At 41.0% G+C, this 17,323-nt stretch overlaps 1 protein-coding gene across 2 annotated transcripts in view; it reads left to right on the forward strand.

Moving 5' to 3' along the window:
- EBF2 (EBF transcription factor 2) overlaps positions 1-17,323 on the forward strand; it is a 192,508-nt gene that overhangs the window by 128,464 nt on the left and 46,721 nt on the right. For both annotated transcript variants that reach the window (XM_072796221.1, XM_072796222.1), the window contains exon 7: positions 5,967-6,048. In XM_072796221.1, coding sequence (XP_072652322.1) covers positions 5,967-6,048 — 82 coding nt within the window. The remainder of the gene's footprint in view (positions 1-5,966; positions 6,049-17,323) is intronic.

Consider the following 17,323-nt stretch of genomic DNA (forward strand, 5'->3'; position numbering starts at 1 on the left):
TTCCAAGCAGATTGCAAGTACGGAACATTCTCAGATGCCCCATTGTCAAAGTTCTTAAGGTGTAGCAAGAGCCAATGGGGAGTTTGACCTTCCAGAGTTTCTTAGTTTTTGTGGACTTTGGTGAGAGTCTTCACAAAGCCCTTGAAGCTTCAGGACCCTTTCTTACTTGGGCTGACACCTGAAACAATCAATAGGGCATGTTATCTTCCAGTGAAGCATAGGGCCCTCTGCTGCCCTTCACCTTACTTTGGCCGCCTGGATTTGGATTCTGTTGGAGGCTTTTGGGAGAGGAAAATATACTCTTTCTGTTGTAGGAAGGTTCAAAGAGGATCTCGCAGTTAAGACCTAGATTAAACCTGGAACACCATCATTTTGTTTTTTATTGGTCTCAAGGGGAAACCCAGCACTTAGAGGTTTCCCTACCTTATAAAACAGAGTGAGCTGCCATGTTAGCTGCCCTGAATGAGAAAATGGACCCAGGGGTGTGTCCATCCAGCATGACCCCTCACTCTACCTCGTCCCCCAAAGGACAAAAGCTCGACAGGGCTGTGGGAGAGGAGAGACAACTGCTCATTTCTTTCAAATATGATTTTATGATCCAGTCTATCCCTGCATTTGATAGTTCTTAGAAATGGTATGAGTGTTCTAAGGGAAAGGAAGCACACACCAACAGTGTAAGCCAATTGTATTTCAATTTATTGTGGACTCCAGAAAAGGATGGTTAGTAGTTAATCCAGATAAAATGTGTCTTCCTCCAAAATCAATGGACTTAGGCCTTTAGACACCTACACAGTTTGTGAGGCTATATGGCTCGGACTTCAGTGAGCCAGCCTGCTTATACAGCATTGTGGCAGAGAGAAAGAACCAGATATAGTACCCTCTGTCCTTGGCTTTCGGAGAGTATGGGGGGGGTGTTCTCATCTTCATGATGTGTAATATGTGACCATGGCATTGCAGAAATTATTCCCAGCATAGGTAGAATTAGATTTTTTTAAGGGAATAAGTTTCAAAGTGAAAGGTATTTTACATATTATTTTGCATAGAGTAAGGTTCTGCCTAATGGTAGCTGTTACTAGTGCTAAGTTCACATTCTTTTGATACACATCCTTGTCTAATCCTTTTGTTGAAAGAAGCTCTCGTGCTTTTCTCAACACTTTTTGTATTGCAAGTTTTTTAGAAGAAGACACTAGATCTTGGATCACAAATGGGAGTTGAATTGCATGACCTCTATCACAAATCTGGACAAAAGTTATTCTAGGTTTTATACTAGTCAGATCATTGGTTATAATTCTGGCATCTGGCATGAATACTAAGTAATTGCCCTTCCTTTGATTTAGAGACAACCACCCCACCCCTGCCCCACTGCCTTCACCTCTGAACCTTGACTTTGCACCCTATTTGTGCCAACTAGTTTGAATCTCGGTTTCTGTTTGGAATGGCCTCAGGACAAGTCTAGACCCACCTAGGAACTCTCATTCTATTCTTGAACAGTGTTCCCAGAGATTGAGAGAGAAAGAGATTTCTGGGTTGTTGAAAAGTCCCCTGAGAACTTAAACCCATATTCAGGGGTCTCCAGATTCCTCTCAGAATTGGAAAAAGCATATTTTGAATAGTTTGGTGTGTGCTCCATGAGGGTAAAGATTTGGTCCATCTTATTTGCCATCCAGAACCTTTGTGGAACAAACTATATACACTATGATTGATCAAATGGGTAAATAAATGAATTCAGCAGGGATTTTCATTAATAGGCATTTACTTCCATGCAACTGCCTTTTACCTAGTGTTTTCCTCTTGGGATGCTATGGTCCACTCACTCTTCAAGAAACCAGAATCCTTCATGTTGAAGGATTTTTTTCTTTTTTTCTTTTTCTCCTTCCCATCCTCTCTCCTCTCCTCTCCTCTCCTCTCCTCTCCTCTCCTCTCCTCTCCTCTCCTCTCCTCTCCTCTCCTCTCCTCTCCTCCCCTCTCCCCTCCTCTCCTCCTCTCCCCTCTCCTCTCCCCTCCCCTCCCCTCCCCTCCTTCTTCTTTCTTTTTCTTTCTTTCTTTCTTTCGGACCATTTTTTGAGTTTTTTTAAGAACAGCTATATTGAGGTATAATTTACATATGATAGAGTTCACTTATTTAAAGTGTACAGTTCAATAGCTTTTAATATATTCACAGAGTTGTGCAACCATCACCACAATCTAATTGGTTCAGGAAGCATAGACTGCCAGATGGAACTTGCTGTGAGAAGGACCCAGGTTCAGATCCTTGTTTCTGCCACTTACAAGCTGTGCGATCTTGGTCAACTTTTTAAAATTTTTGGTGACTTTGTTTTCCTAGCTGTGAGATGATTCATCAGAATTCATTAGTAAAGCTGTTGTAAGAAAAAAAAAATGACACACTGTATGGGAAGCACCTAGCTCAGGGCATGGCACAGAGTAGACACTTGGCAAACTTTCTTTCCCTCCCCTCTGTGACCCCTGTACCTTTCAGCTACTGGACCAGCATAGGATGGTGAGAGGGGACAGAGATGGCTCTGATCAGTGATGTTCCTGAGTCACATTCTGCCTCAGAAGCATGTAGAAGGGAGCCTAAGATAATGGTCACTCAACAGTTTGCCTGCCAAGCCCTGGGGAACTGCCTGTTCAGACCAAGGCATCACTCAAGATGCCGCACTGTCCACCAACCAGCTGTCTCTGCTTATTCCCCGCCCCCCTCAGATCAGTGGGTTTGACCTATCTCTCAGAAAATCCTATGTACACCCCACTTGGACTATAGTAAATCATGGTCTTTTTTGTCTTCAGTGGTTTTTTTTCCATCAGTGTAGCCATTTCTGGAGGGCTCTCAACTCTACATACTTTTCTTTGCCATCATAGAATATTAATATTGGAAGAACCCTAGAGATAAGCTAGTTAAAACCAGTTGAACGGACTGAGACCCAGAGAAGTGAGCTAAGTTGGTTACATAGTTGGAACAGGTCAAGACTAGAATACTGTCAACATGTAATAAATATCTGTGGGGTGAAGAAATGCCATTTGGTACATTACGTCACCTCAGCTGACCTAGGAGCCAGGTTGCAATGTGCTGGGTTGAGTTCACATTTGGATCCCACCTCTCTATTCCCCTGTATCTTGAGAACAAGGATAATCCTTGTTAGTTGTTGGTGTTCCCTCCTAAGGAATGAGATGAGAAACCTTGCAAAGTGTACTGCGCTAAGCCGTTCTAGTATTTATGTAGTCAACATTGTTCGGGGAAAGTGGAAATAACAACTTCCATCCTGATGAGAATCTGCACGTTTAGTCTGAATCTTGTAATTCATTTGGGTTTCCCGTTTCTGAGTGCAGAGCGCTGACATTTTCCAGACAGCTCTGGCTTCGGAGGGATCCAGACCCAAGGGATTTGTTCCCTGCAAGTCACCCTGTGGTTAATGGATGGTATAGTTAGTCAAGGGTTCTGTATCAAGCCCCTGAGCATGGTGGGTGGAGGGGGTGGTAGGGAGGTGGAAGACAGCAGTAAAAGGAAGAGAAAAAATTGGAGATATCAGTAAACCCCTGAATTCCTTTCAATTAATGTTTAGGCTCACATATAAAATATGATTTCTGGAGCTAGCCATTTAGAAGCAGCCATACCTTCTTTTAGGAAGTCCTATACAATGTAAAAGAATTTTTTTTTCTCTCTCTCCTCTCACCTCCACCTCTCTCTTCGCCTTTGTGAATGGAAAAATATATCCTCAGTGTTCAGGGGGCCGGTTACAAATTACAAACTCAGTCCCCAGGCCGACAAAGGAGTTAAAACTTCCCACCCGAGGAACTGATAAGGGTCCTAATTGAAACTGAATCGACCCTTTCAGCAGGCCCCTTGTTTCCCTAAATCAATTTGATTCCACGTAAACATTTATTTCTTCTGCACTTTTGCACCTACCACACCAGGCATATAATAATGCCTTCACGAGCATTAATGTTTTCACCAGATACGTTTTAGAGGAAGGGTCAGGTAGGTAAGGGAAAGTATAGCACACAGAGGGTGTGCATTATAAGACCGGTCAAAGCAAAACTTTCCCCAAATCAAGGACTGAGTAGGAAAGAGCACTTGATTTGGTGATAGGAGGGGAAAAAGGTATAAATCACTCTCGGGGGCGTTGGAGGACAAATGCAGTGTGGGAGTGGGGGCTGCTGTTTGGAAGGAGACTTGAGTGAGAAAAAAAGCAAGTTTTAAGCATATCATGAGAGCATCTCCGTGCATTGTGAGTGGCTGTAGCTGTGTCTTCTGGGAAGGTACAAGTGCAAGAACGTTTCCCCTTACAAAAATAAAATGTTTGCATTCTGATCAACCTCTGATTCATACGGGCAGACATTTCCCTGCACTTTGGGAAGCAAAGGCAGGTTGTGAATTTGAACACTGCAGAAAGCAGTGTGGAGCAAAAGAAAAAAAAAAAAAAAGCTGTGTGGTGGAATATTTGCACTGCCCTGTCCTCCGGATAAAGACCCTGATACTTTCATGGCACAGGTTGTGCCTAACCTCCCACCCCAGCAAAGATTAAAAGAGGGAAGTTGAAAGCAGATGTTATAACATAATGAAAACAAATTCAGCTGTTATTTCCAAATTCACACCCCATCTTATTCATAAATAGGGGTCGGGAGCACTTGGCCAAATATTTTCAGCAAATCTAGAGTAAAAGAGCCTCAAATACAGAAACCATCTTGAAGAACGTGGTTCCCATTCTCCCCTCCTTTATCATTTACTGTTTATCTTTCCATCAGGTTTTTTTTTTTCCCCTTTAAGTGCTAAATACAATTAGCTGGAGCGCTCTCTAATTCTTTTGTGTGATTCTTAAAAAAATAAAAGTAAACAGAAGGTCACCATGAGAGCATCTCACCAGCCGTTGCTTTAAAATAGAATTTTTGGAAGCATTGTTGATTTCTACTTATTTTTGTTGGTAAATCCTGGGGAAAAAATGTATATCTTTTCCTTTAAAGTTCTAATTCAAGGCATGGATGTGAGAGTTCTGGAGGGACTTTGGGACTGCGGTAAAATTTCGTTGTCATAGTAACAGAAAGGGAAATAGGCCTAGCTCACCTGGGACTTTAACACTGCAAAAGCTGGATTTTTTTTTTTTTTTTTTTTTTTAAGGAAAAGGACTCTGCAAGTGAGATAAATGAAAAACTTACTGTGTTTTGAAACAAAATCCCAAACATTAAATAGGTAAATGGCTGAAAAGGCCACCTCTGCCATTTCTCTGGGTTGATGTAGTTTTCTGATTAAAGATGCCCAATTTTAAAATTGCACAGATAGTTTTGCATAGAGACTCTTGGCTTAAAAATATGCCTTATGATGAATGATAAGCTCAGATCATTATTTGGTGCTTCTGTACTTCTCTGGATAATCTACGGAAGGTCTGAGAGGACATTCACACTTGTTACGAGTCATAAAAACCCCAACGTAAACCTGCACAGACTGATCTGCCTCCGGATGGCAACGTACTGTTTTCTGATTTTATGTACATTGGTTAAAAATATCAGGGGCCCTTTGTGTGCGAGGGTATATGTGTGAGGTGTGTGAGCATGAAGGTGTGTGTGGCCAGCGGAAAGCCACATGCGTGAGAAACCCTGCGATTCTGGGTGAAGTCATGCCATTTTTTTACCCAGGAGCAAGACATTTTTGCACGGCAGGAGTCACTGCTGCTTGGGAAGCCTTAGTTTTGGGAGACAGAGTGCCCTTGCGACTCGGGGGGCCGCTCTACAAACCAGAGCCCCGCTTGTGAACCGCTTCACAATCCTCAATGGTGGTGGAGCAGGCGTGTGATTGCAAACATCCAAATTTGCAAATTGCACAGGGTCAGGGGTGTTCTTTCCCAGGCAGGGCCGGCTGAAATTCCCCAGACTTGAAACACAATCACTTTCAAATCAAATCTAATAGAATGCAGATCTATTTTCTCCTAAAAAATGTTTACTCCAAAATGTAACACATTGCTTTCTCTTCGCAGATTCTTTCTAAAATTCTTCCTCAAGTGCAATCAGAATTGTTTGAAAACAGCAGGGAACCCGAGGGACATGAGACGGTTTCAGGTAAGGGGCCTGCAGTTCTTCCCTGTGAAATAAGTCATCCTGGTTTCTCTCTCTCTAACACTTTCTTTTTCTTCTTTTCTTTTTCTTTTCTTTTCTTTTTTCTTTTTTCTTTTTTCTTTCTTTCTTTCTTTCTTTCTTTCTTTCTTTCTTTCTTTCTTTCTTTCTTTCTTTCTTTCTTTCTTTCTTTCTTTCTTTCTTTCTTTCTTTCTTCCTTCCTTCCTTCCTTCCTTCCTTCCTTCCTTCCTTCCTTCCTTCCTTCCTTCCTTCTTTCCTTCCTTCCTTCCTTCCTCCCTTCCTCCCTTCCTCCCTTCCTCTCTCTTTCTTTCCCTGAGAACACATTATTCACCGATGCTGCTAACAATAAAGATAACTCTAAATGATAACCCTCATCCCATAGCATTGAGAGTTTCTGCATTTTGTAGTGTTTAGGCTTCTCGCCTCTGTTGCTGTGGCCCCAGGGGAGGGTACCAACCCATGCTGGAGATTTGATTTTAAGCCCTCGGGCTGCCCTTCGCACACACAGCTGCCCACAGCAGGAACCGTGTTCTTGATATCCAGCCACCTTGGGATTTTTCAAAGCAGCTTCTCTGCGCTTTCTGCAAGCAACAGCCTCTTCCCTTCCTTCGCCACCGATTAACTATTCAGTGGTCTCTCCCGGAGTCTTCGGGAAAGCAGCAGCCCAAGCAGCCGTGGTCACTTTAAGATCGCAGCATGACAACAAGACCCACGGGACAGTGACCCAGCTGCCTGGCAGTTAAATCTGCCACCGGTTTCATCACCCTTGCCACTGATGTACTGAGGATACGAGCTAATAAAAACACAGAGAGAGGCAAAGTGTGTCAGGTTGGAGATGAGAGGAAGTGCCGGCCCCCTTGGCCCCTTCCTTAATCTTTGAGGGACCCATAGTTAATCCGCCAAAAGGCTTTCCTGCTACTCCCAGACCCCGTCGAAATACATAGCACCCGCTTCCCCGTAGAAAAATGGGAAACATGTTCAACAATAGCATTCAAGCTTGAGACTTACCAAAAAAAAAAAAAAAAAAAAAGTCTGGCAGCAACCGGGAGGGATGGGGATTATTAGACTCCTGTTTTAGGTGAGGATGGTGAGGTTCTGGGGGTTCGGTAACTCACCTCTCATCGCAGGTAGGGTCCATCTGATCAAACCCCTTCCTCCATGAGTTTGCACCGTGGACAGCTGCTGAATGGATGGCCTTGCTGTCGACTTTTTGAAATTCTTGATAATTTGTGGGCAAGGGGTCGCCCACATTCATTTTGCACTGGCCTGCACGGTATCGTGGCTGCTCCCGCCTGCCACTCGGAGAGCCTCGGGGCTTAGGGACAGAGTCCTTCAGGAGTTAACACGGGAGGTGGGTGCACACTTTGCAAAAAAAAAAAAAAAAAAAAAAAAGTCTTGTAATTTCTTCCCCCCCCCCCTCCCCATGTCGGGGTCATCAAATGGTCTTGCTGGCACAGGGACATTTTTTGTTAGTTATCTAACATGATCACCAGCCTCTCTTAAAAAAGTCAAACCCCTCCTCTGTGGCACACAGATTCCCCCCTGCTGTATAATATGAAGACAAACAGAAATAGAATGAGCTTTCTTGGGGACTGTACAGGGTGGAAGTTTCTGGTGTTCTGTGTTCCAAATGCAAATGGAAATAATTTGAATGCAAAAAAAGGTTCAAGATTCAAAAGAATTCCAAAGTACCTTGATGACCCAAGCTCGGCTTTCACATCCTGAAGAAACAGAGATAGGAAGAGAGGTTGGTAGTGTGTGGACTCCTACCCCCTTATTCTCCAGCATTACTTCCAAAGAGTTTTAAACTTGAGAATACTCATATACATTTGAAGAGGCTTTTAAAAGAATGTCTTGTCATTTTATTTTGGAAACGTACTCACTAAGCAAAGGCATGATCATGTTTTCTATGCTTCTTCTGTTATTTACTGAGGGTTTCAATGTGCCTGAGCTTTTAACAGGATTAGAATAAATGTTGCTAACAGAGTAGAATAAATCTTAAAATGATGGGAGATTCTCATCCAATGTGTAAATATTTGACTTCTGCAAAGAAAGAGACTTTTTGAAAAATTTTGTAGATTCTAATTGTCTTATTTTGGGGTTAGAGCTGAAGTTAATTGGCAAATTTTTTTGATATTTTTTTATTGAGGTGAAATGCATATAACATATCTTAACCATTTTAAATTGTGCGGTTCAGTGACCTTTAGTATATTCACAATGTTGTGCAACCATCACCACTCTACAATTCCAGAACATGCTCACCATCCCCAAATGAAACCCCATACCTCCCAATTCCCTTTTCTCCCCACCAACTGACAACCGCAAATCCACTTTCTGTCTCTGGATTTTTGTATTTGGGACATTTCATCTGATTGGACTCATACAACAATGTGGCCTTTTGTATCTGGTTTCTGTCACTTAGCATCATGTTTTCAAGGTTGAGCCACATTGAAGTCTGTGTCACTACTTCATTCCTTTTTAGGGTGGAGTAATATTTCACTGTAAAAATGTACCACATTTTATTTATCTATATGTCAGTTGAGGGACACTTGGGTTGTTTCTACTTTTAAGCTTTTATAAATAATGCTTCTATGAACATTTGTGTACAAGTTTTTTGGTGTGTGAACATATGTTTTCAATTCTCTTGAGTATATATCTAAGAGTAGAATTTCTGAGTCATATGTTAACTCTATCTTTAGCTTTTTGAGGAACTGCCAAACTGTTTTCTACAGTGGCTGCATCATTTTATATTCCCATCAGTAATGTACAAAGGTTCCAATTCTTCATCTTTGCCAACACTTGTTATTTTCTGGTTTTTTTAAATTTGTTTTTGTTTTAAATTCTAGCCATCCTGTGAGTGGTATCTCACTGTGGTTTTGATTTGTCTTTCTCTAATGACTAACGGTGGAGAACATTTTTTCACGTTCTTATTGACCATTTATTTATATATCTTCTTTGGAGAACTGTCTATTCTAATCCTTTATTCATTTTTAGATTGGGTTATTTGTCTTTTTATTGTTTAATTGTAAGAGTTTTTTATATATTTGGGATACAGGCCCTTATCAGATAAGTGATTTGCAAACAGTTTTTTCCTGTTCTATTAATGTCTTGACTCTCTTGATAGCATCCTTTGATGTAAAAATAATTGATGATTTTTACACTATGCTTAGATTCCATTAATAGTATAACCTTCAATGAATACTCTTTACCTGGAGAAGCCTACTATGGAGAAAGTCTTGACTATGTGCATTGATGGTCAAGTGAGAGACTTGGAGCAAGTTCAAAATATGAAACCAAACTAGATATTGTAGTGATGGGAGGAGTGATCTGAAGGAATGGTAACTTAGGAATTTCTGAAATACATATCTTATTCAAAATGACAAAGGTAATACTTTTATGACAAAGGTAATACTATACAGATAGTTGCTTCATTCCTCCATTTTGTTATATATGATCAATCATTTAATCTGAATCATTTTTTGTGTGGAGATATGCTCTGAATAGAATAGAGATATGAAATTTTTCTTACCAAGTCATGAATCCAACTAAATTCCCTCTTCTCTCTTACCTCTCTTCTTTGCCCTGTCCCCAAAACAGTCATGGAACTTGGATTTTTTTTTCTCAAAATGACCAAATGAGAACATGATCATTATATTAATTTTTCTTCTAGCCTGAAACAAACCTCTTAATTCAGTTCAAGTCCTAAGTATCTCGGACATATATAAATACATATGTCTATTTACCAAAACACAATAGGTTTTAATCCTTTTTTGGCTCAGATCCTTTGGAGAATTTGATGAAAGCTATAGATTCTGTTGCCACAAAAAGCTACTGTTAAACCAAGTTTTGCTTAGAATGTCCGGTGTTCCCAAACCTCTTGAAACATCTCTTAGGATTCTATGGTCCCCCGACATAAAGAAATGAAAGTCATCTACCAAATGGGCATCCCCTATGTAATATAACCCTTACAAAGGGGATCAGTCCACTTGGGAGTTCCCTGATAATCTTCCCACTTTCTTATAAATACCATCTCTTCCCAGGTGATGCCTGGATCCATAGCCTCAAGCCTCACCCTTCTCTGGAACTGCAGAAATCCCTCTCTACCTTCTTCCTGGGTATCTTTCCTTGGGTTATTAATGAGCACCTGTTCACAGCAGAACTCAATACTTACTCTCTGGATCCGTGCCCTCATTTATTGGTGAAGTGTCACTTCCTCCTCCTAAGTATCTGCTAAATCTAACTGCAATAAGGTCTCTGATTCTTCTCCTTCCTTGTTTAGTCAAAGTTATCTTTTAAAACATTTTGCTCCTCTGCTTAAAATATAACTACCTACTATCTGTAGATGAAAGCTCAGATTTTGAAAGGTGTGGCTGTTTAGTATCTTTGTCCCAGCAGTACTCCTGCCATGCACATTTTCTAGGGTTTCCATATACCCACCACTCACTAGGCACACTTCACTGATTTCTATTACATGGAATATTACTTGAACTTTCCACACATTTGCCTCTCTGCCTGAGAACCCTTCGCCCCTCCCCAATTTGTGACTTTGTGACTTACTCATGTTTCAATGCCTAAATGTCACCTTCTTGTGAGGCATTTTCTGACTCTTCCTGACAGACTTGTTGGCTCCTTCTTCTGTGCCATAATACCATTCTCTACATGCTTTTATTATACCACCGATCACATTGTCTTGCCATTATTGTTCATCTAAGAGACTGTGCTGCTTGAGGGTAACTGATAGGTTTTTTTTAATGTTTGTGTTTCTCCCCGATGCCTAGCATAATCCTGGCCATTGTGCAGAGCTCAATAAATTGTTCTTAAATACCTTTTTTTTTTTTTAAATAGAGAAGGGGGAAAAGTGAAGGAATAAAGGGAAAAAAGAAAAGATTTCTGTGGTCCCCAAAGTTTCTAAATCCATGGGCCATACAGATACAGAAAATCATTTCTGCCCTTCTTGAGCCAGAACAATTGGGTGAAACACCCAGAATAACAGCTCAGTGAAAAAAAAGAAAGAAATTCATGTCTCGTTTAAGTTGACAGGCCTATTAAGACACAATGGACCCCATTTATTTCTCTACACTATGGGTAGAGAGAAGGCAGTTGGAAATCTGGAAGAAAAGCAAGCCAAGGAGAAGTCAAACATGTTGTCATTTCCCACATTCATAGTCTAAAACACCAAAGTTGGTAACAATTAGGGTAGATGTTGCCCAATCATCCTCAGAGATAGGTTGACTGGGTCTGCTCCGAGTCACAGTGAAAACATAGATGCCCGCATTCATTTCTTCATTCACCCAACCTATATTGTTGGGGAAATTCTGTGTGCCAGGAACTATCCTAGGTGCTAGAGATACATCAACAAGTAAAGTGGATATAATTCATTGCCCTCGAGGGACTTACCTTCCAGTGGGGAGATAATGAGAATATGATAAATGAGTGATTCACATAGCTTTAATTCTGCTTCTCTGTGGTCTACAAGGAACCTGCCTGGAAGTACAGGGCCCAGCATGAAGCCAGTTGTCTTTATGCTGACTGCCAAAACTCAGTGGTGTTGGTCATGGGTGGCTTGGTGAAATCTAAGTGAGACCTACCATTATAATAATAGTAAATGTGGATGCTCTTCCAAATAGCTTTCAAAGTTTTCCACGGTATCAGCTATAACAGGACACTCAGGTCTGCAGACCACTAACTTATCTGACATCGGGAACGTTAAAGACCCGGGTGCCAGTTATTTCCTCTTGCCTCAAGAGGACTCTGTTTTACATAAGCATGATCACTGTAGAGGGCTGGGGTATCTTCCATCGTGTGAGTAGCACCAACTTGCCCATTGTCATTCTGGAGTTAGTTAGTGCCTTGACACATCTCTAATCCTAGAATAATTTTAAATAAACTCCTCATTTACAAACTTGCAGCTTTCACGTAGTTAGGATAAAGATCCCTACTGCCATTTGCTGAACTTTTCTGAGTGACTCTTGTGTTCTCAGGTTCGCTCCTAAATTTTTCCATTTTTAGATTAGGTCCACCAAAGTAATCACACTTATTCTAGGGAGAGGACAGAGAAATATATCCAGACAGGTCTTGCCATCTGCTGCCTTGAGACATAAAAGGTCAAGATATATAGAGGGGCACAAGCATACATTTGTAATGAAAGAAAAGTTATCTTGGGAGCCAGATTGGGAAGGATATCAGCACTGAGTTGATTTCTGTTTGTTTATAGGATCTTCACACAATCCCAGGATGGGCCTGCCAGAAGGGGATTTTGAGGGGTACTAGGAGGGGATGAGGGAAAGGGTTGTGCCCTAGCCGGTCTGTCAGACCTCTGAGGAAGAGAAAAGCAATACACCATGGTGGGGAGAAGGGAGTAGAAGACATAAAGATCTCTATCAGGATGTAGAAAGAAAGTGAGGCTGTGTGAACACCGACTGGCATCACTGGGGTAGCTGGATAATGTGAGAGGCCGAGGGCCTGGATGCAGCCACTGCACAGGAACAATGGGGAAATTAACGTGGATGACAAAGACACCCAGTCCACACAGCTGGGCGTTAGCCACTAGTCTCTTTGAATGATGCTGGAGCAAAGGGCAGGGCTACTCATGTCTTGGAACAGGGCCAAGATCCATCCAACAAACCCTTATGATTTCTTAAACCCTCAGTTCTTATATAAAACTTTTTAATGGCACCACCATCTATTTTCCTTAAATAAAAAATGTTGAATGTTTCTCTCACACCCATTGAAGAGGGAAACGAGAGTTTAAATTAACTCCAAATGGTAAAAATTTAATACAGCTCCAGCTGCCTGCAGGTTTCTTCAGTTCAAATCTTTCAATTCAAGAGCTACTCCAGCTGCTCTGTGATCTCATGTGCCATTTGAAGATTGTTGTGCTACCGAGCAGCAGTTTTTAAGCTCATAATGAAAATCACTTGACTTATGGCCTCTCTAATCAACAGGTGAGTCCATTATCTGGTGGTAAAACAAACCAGATAGTCTGAGAAATAATAATTATCTATTTGGAGTCAGAAAAAAAACCCAACCAACTTTCTGAGGGTTTGAGGATATTTCCCGCAGTCCAGAAAGTTTGGGGAAGGCTTTCTGTGGGTTACATCAAGCTTTTCTCTGTTTCACAGGATACCCTTCTGCTCCCCTACTCCGTGTCTTTTGGTATCTCAAATGCAGACAAGAATCAGGATGATAAAAACTTTAACCAACCCACGTAGGGAATGTGTTTTGAGTTATTCGTGGAAGAAAAGAGGGGGACGTAATAGCAAGTAGCTGCCTGTATAACTTTTGGGAAAGGGCATGTCAGATTTCAGTTAGGTGGAAACAAAGCTTACATGCTTCAACATTTAGGAGACTCAGATTTGGGCTCTGAAATCTACCTCTGAACACATTCCAGAACAATCAGATGCAGAACTCCCTGGAAAGCAAAGCTTTCATAGTTTTGCAGTAAGAATATATAGATTTTGTAGCTGCTTATGGGGACTACGTGCTCCTGGTTTTTGGTGGACGACAGGTGATTCATGAGGTCCCTGAGGGGGCAGAGTTTGGTGGAAGAGAATGGCCCAGCCAAGTCAAGAACTGCATCAAATATGTTAAGGCTCCCCTGTGGCTCTCAAAATGTTTGCTAGTAAAATACTGCCCTTGGCTATAACCATCCCACTTGGCATATGTTTTAGATGGGAAAAGCAATGGGTTCAGTGGAATAAAAGGGAAGGTAGATGTAGCAAGTGTCTATGACCTTAGAGATGGGGGAAATTTAGTTGTAAAGCAGGCTCCCTGATGACATGAAAGACTGGTTTAAAAAATTGCCACTTGATTTTTGTACAGTCAACTGTTTTTTTTTTTTTAAAGGCTCTTAATAGATGGCCATCCTAAGCCAAATTTGCAAAATATGCCAGTGGAAAGTCTTCAGCATGCTACTGCATTTATGCCAATTAGATTTTTTTTAAAGTGTCAGAATAATGATTTCAGTAAGCTCAAGCTGTATAACAAAACTTTTTCAATTCTTTGAGGCCTATCTCAAATCTCATTTCCTTGATGAAAATGTTGGTCACTGCCTTCAGTTCAGATTAATTTTTCTCACCTTTGGGCTCTTGGAGTATACAATGGCCACACAATTTAGACCTTAATTATACATTACTATATGGCCATCTTTTCTGATTATGTGCAGTGTTTCTTATGCTTCATCAACCACCTGGAAGCCCTCAAAGTAGTGGCAATGTTTTCTGTAAGTCTCCATTGCATATAGCAGTAGAGTATTGCTGGGAATGTCACTGGCAGTATCAACAAATACCTCTAACTGATTGAAATATAGGGCTGTCTTCTTACTTAAAAAAGTGTCTTCTCAGGAGTTATGTCATTAATGCCATGATTCCCCCCATCCCTTGGTGTGAGCAGCCCCACAATGCCCCACATCTGTCTCAACAGCAATCAACTTGATGTTCTCTCATTTGGCACTTGATCCTTAACTGAACAGAAAATTTAGCCTTAGGGAATATGAAACAACAGTGATTGCTAAGAATTCTGGGAATTCCTTACAAAAAAAAAAAAAAAAGATGACAAAATCCATACTTGCGGGGTAGGTGTTTAAAGGTAATTTTGGAGACCCTGGAGTCCAGTAACGAAGAAGAATCTAGGCTTTAAATCTGGTTTGAAAATACGATGTGTGCCAAGAATAAAGTGGTGGGAGAAACAATTCGCAGTAGCCAGTTGTTTGTTGTTAGCCTGGGTTGACTTAATGGAGGCTTAGACAAAATTGTTTCATCAGAGTCCCCTTGTTGAATGTGAAAATTAGCCAGTGTATAAAAACACCAACAGAATATTTTTTTCCTCATTGATATGGACTCCAGACTTGGTTGCCCACCACAACCAGAAGTCTGTCTTGCTTTTCTCTTTTCCCTTTAATGGTCTCTATGTCTCTTTCCTCCTACCACAGGTGGAAAATAAAATCCCACATAATAGTTACACTTTGGGAAAGCTGAAATAACATATATAGCAACTGAACAGTTATAAGGGAAAAGCACATCATGAATTTAATTCCATTTCCAGATGTAAAATGTCATAAAGAATTTTTTTCCATACTTGGCAAAATAACAGGAATTTTCTGGACCGTTTTATTTAGCTTGGTGGATGCATGTTTGTGAGTAGGTATTGGAGAGTCTTCCACCTTGAGTGTATTCTAAATGCTGCCTATCAGGGCTTTACTGAGATTAAACTACCAAAGGCTCCATGTTCGACTAGAAGGTGCATGACCCCCATTGAAATGGAGGGGACTGCCTGTGTCTCTGCCTCTCTCTCTCTCTCTGTGACTATCATAAATAAATAAAAATTAAAAAAATATATGAAATGGAGGGGAAATGTGTCTGACAAATGATAGAATTTGGTGTGTTTTCAAAGCAAGAACTCTGATCCATATGGGGAGGTTTCTAACCAGTGTAATTATTCTCTAGTGACTACAGACACTAGGATTCTCATCTGTTTCAAAGAGCAGATCGTGTGGTCATTCCGCACATTTTTCATTTTGACTTCTCTTTTTCCTTTACCCTTCTATGGGAGATGTTGGGTCTTTACAGGGACACCTGTGTGTGAGCTGAGAAAGACTGGCTAGGGGTAGACTCCAAGCTGGTCATTCCTCTGACTTAAGTAACTCAACCAAATCATACAGTTATAGCTTTGAGAAGGAGAGATAAGATCCCTGGGTGGCGCAGCGGTTTGGCGCCTGCCTTTGGCCCAGGGCGCAATCCTGGAGACCCGGGATCGAATCCCACATCGGGCTCCCGGTGCATGGAGCCTGCTTCTCCCTCTGCCTGTGTCTCTGCCTCTCTCTCTCTCTCTCTCTCTCTCTGTGACTATCATAAAAAAAAAATAAAAAAAATAAAACAGAGAAGGAGAGATAAAAAAAAAAAAAAAGGAAAGAAACCTGAAAGTATGATGTTCCCAAACAGTCAAAGACATCTCAGAGTGAGACATAAAAATACCCCAAGGGTTGTAAGAGTTCCCATACTGCATGATATCGTTCTGATACCAAAAGGAGCAGTTCCTCTATTGGAAAGGGGTTGTACAGATTCACGGATGTGCCCACCTAAAGAGTAACTCCCACCATGGCCTCATATAGGCAGGAAAGAGCTCTTTACAACTTATCTCCTGCTTTGTATAAATTATTAGAGTGAGGGACATGGGAGCACTTTTAGATAATGAGAAGAAAAAAATAATTTGAAAAGGCCAGTTTTCTTGAACACTTTTAGCAGATTGCTAACAGAGTTGTAGATTTTGTTCTTACAACTGTCTTGTATTTTTCAAGGGGAGATACAGACTTTTTATTCATATAACTAAAATTGCCATTTAATTGGATGATTCAGAACGGAAACTACACTACCACTCTCCAGTTGGTCTGTGTGTATTGATCTGGCCTCACCAAAAGTTAAAGATTTCGCAAAGCAAAATAAAGAATTGCCAAAAGTAAAAAACTATTTCTGCTCTAAAAAATGCAAGCAATTTCAATGGGTCCCTACTTCTCCTTCTTGGAATCTTGTCTTTAAAGTGCCAGGTCATAAATAATACTTGCATGAATATAATTGGTTATTGCTTTTGTGTTGAACTGAAATGTCTCAGTCGAGGAGAGCTATCATCTACAGTAGCTTGGGTTTCAGATCTGCAGGCTTTCCTTGTGAAGCTTCGAGCTAAAATACAGATATGCCAACTATGAGAAAAAAATGAAAGCTGTCACAGTGTCAGCAGCAAAAACTGGAGGTCCATCCCACACAAATTATGGACATCTGTATTCTTAATTGGCATTCTTTTGGGCCGTGCCAGCAGAATGGCAGTGCCAAGAAAGCCTGACAGCTTTAGAAAAGACAAGGTATCAGGTTAAGGCGATAGGAGACACTGATGAGACATAGAAGTTCCTTTGTAGGCAAGATTCTCCATATGTTTGTTATAATGCTCGTGACTTTTAGTTTTGGCTACTTCCAAACGGTACCCTTTGTCAAGACTAAATTTGCTACTTGGAAAACAGATCCGTTTATGAGCTTAGGAGAACAAGTGGTATTGATGGTTATATGATCAGAAGATCGTTGGCAAAGATGCATACAAATAGTTAACAAGGTAATGGTAAGAAATGTTGACCTTGATTTGTTTAGCTAAGATGTAAAGATTTTTGAAGGTCAAAGGTGTCCTTGTGTAGTGTTTTGGAGTCTAACTGTGTCTGACCCTCTAACATTAAGCTGCTGTGGCCTGCAGTTTTGAAGAGTGAAGCAAACCAGGGGGA

The sequence above is a fragment of the Canis lupus genome, chromosome 24, assembly GCF_048164855.1.
Source record: "Canis lupus baileyi chromosome 24, mCanLup2.hap1, whole genome shotgun sequence".
NCBI classification, from domain to species: Eukaryota; Metazoa; Chordata; class Mammalia; order Carnivora; family Canidae; genus Canis; species Canis lupus.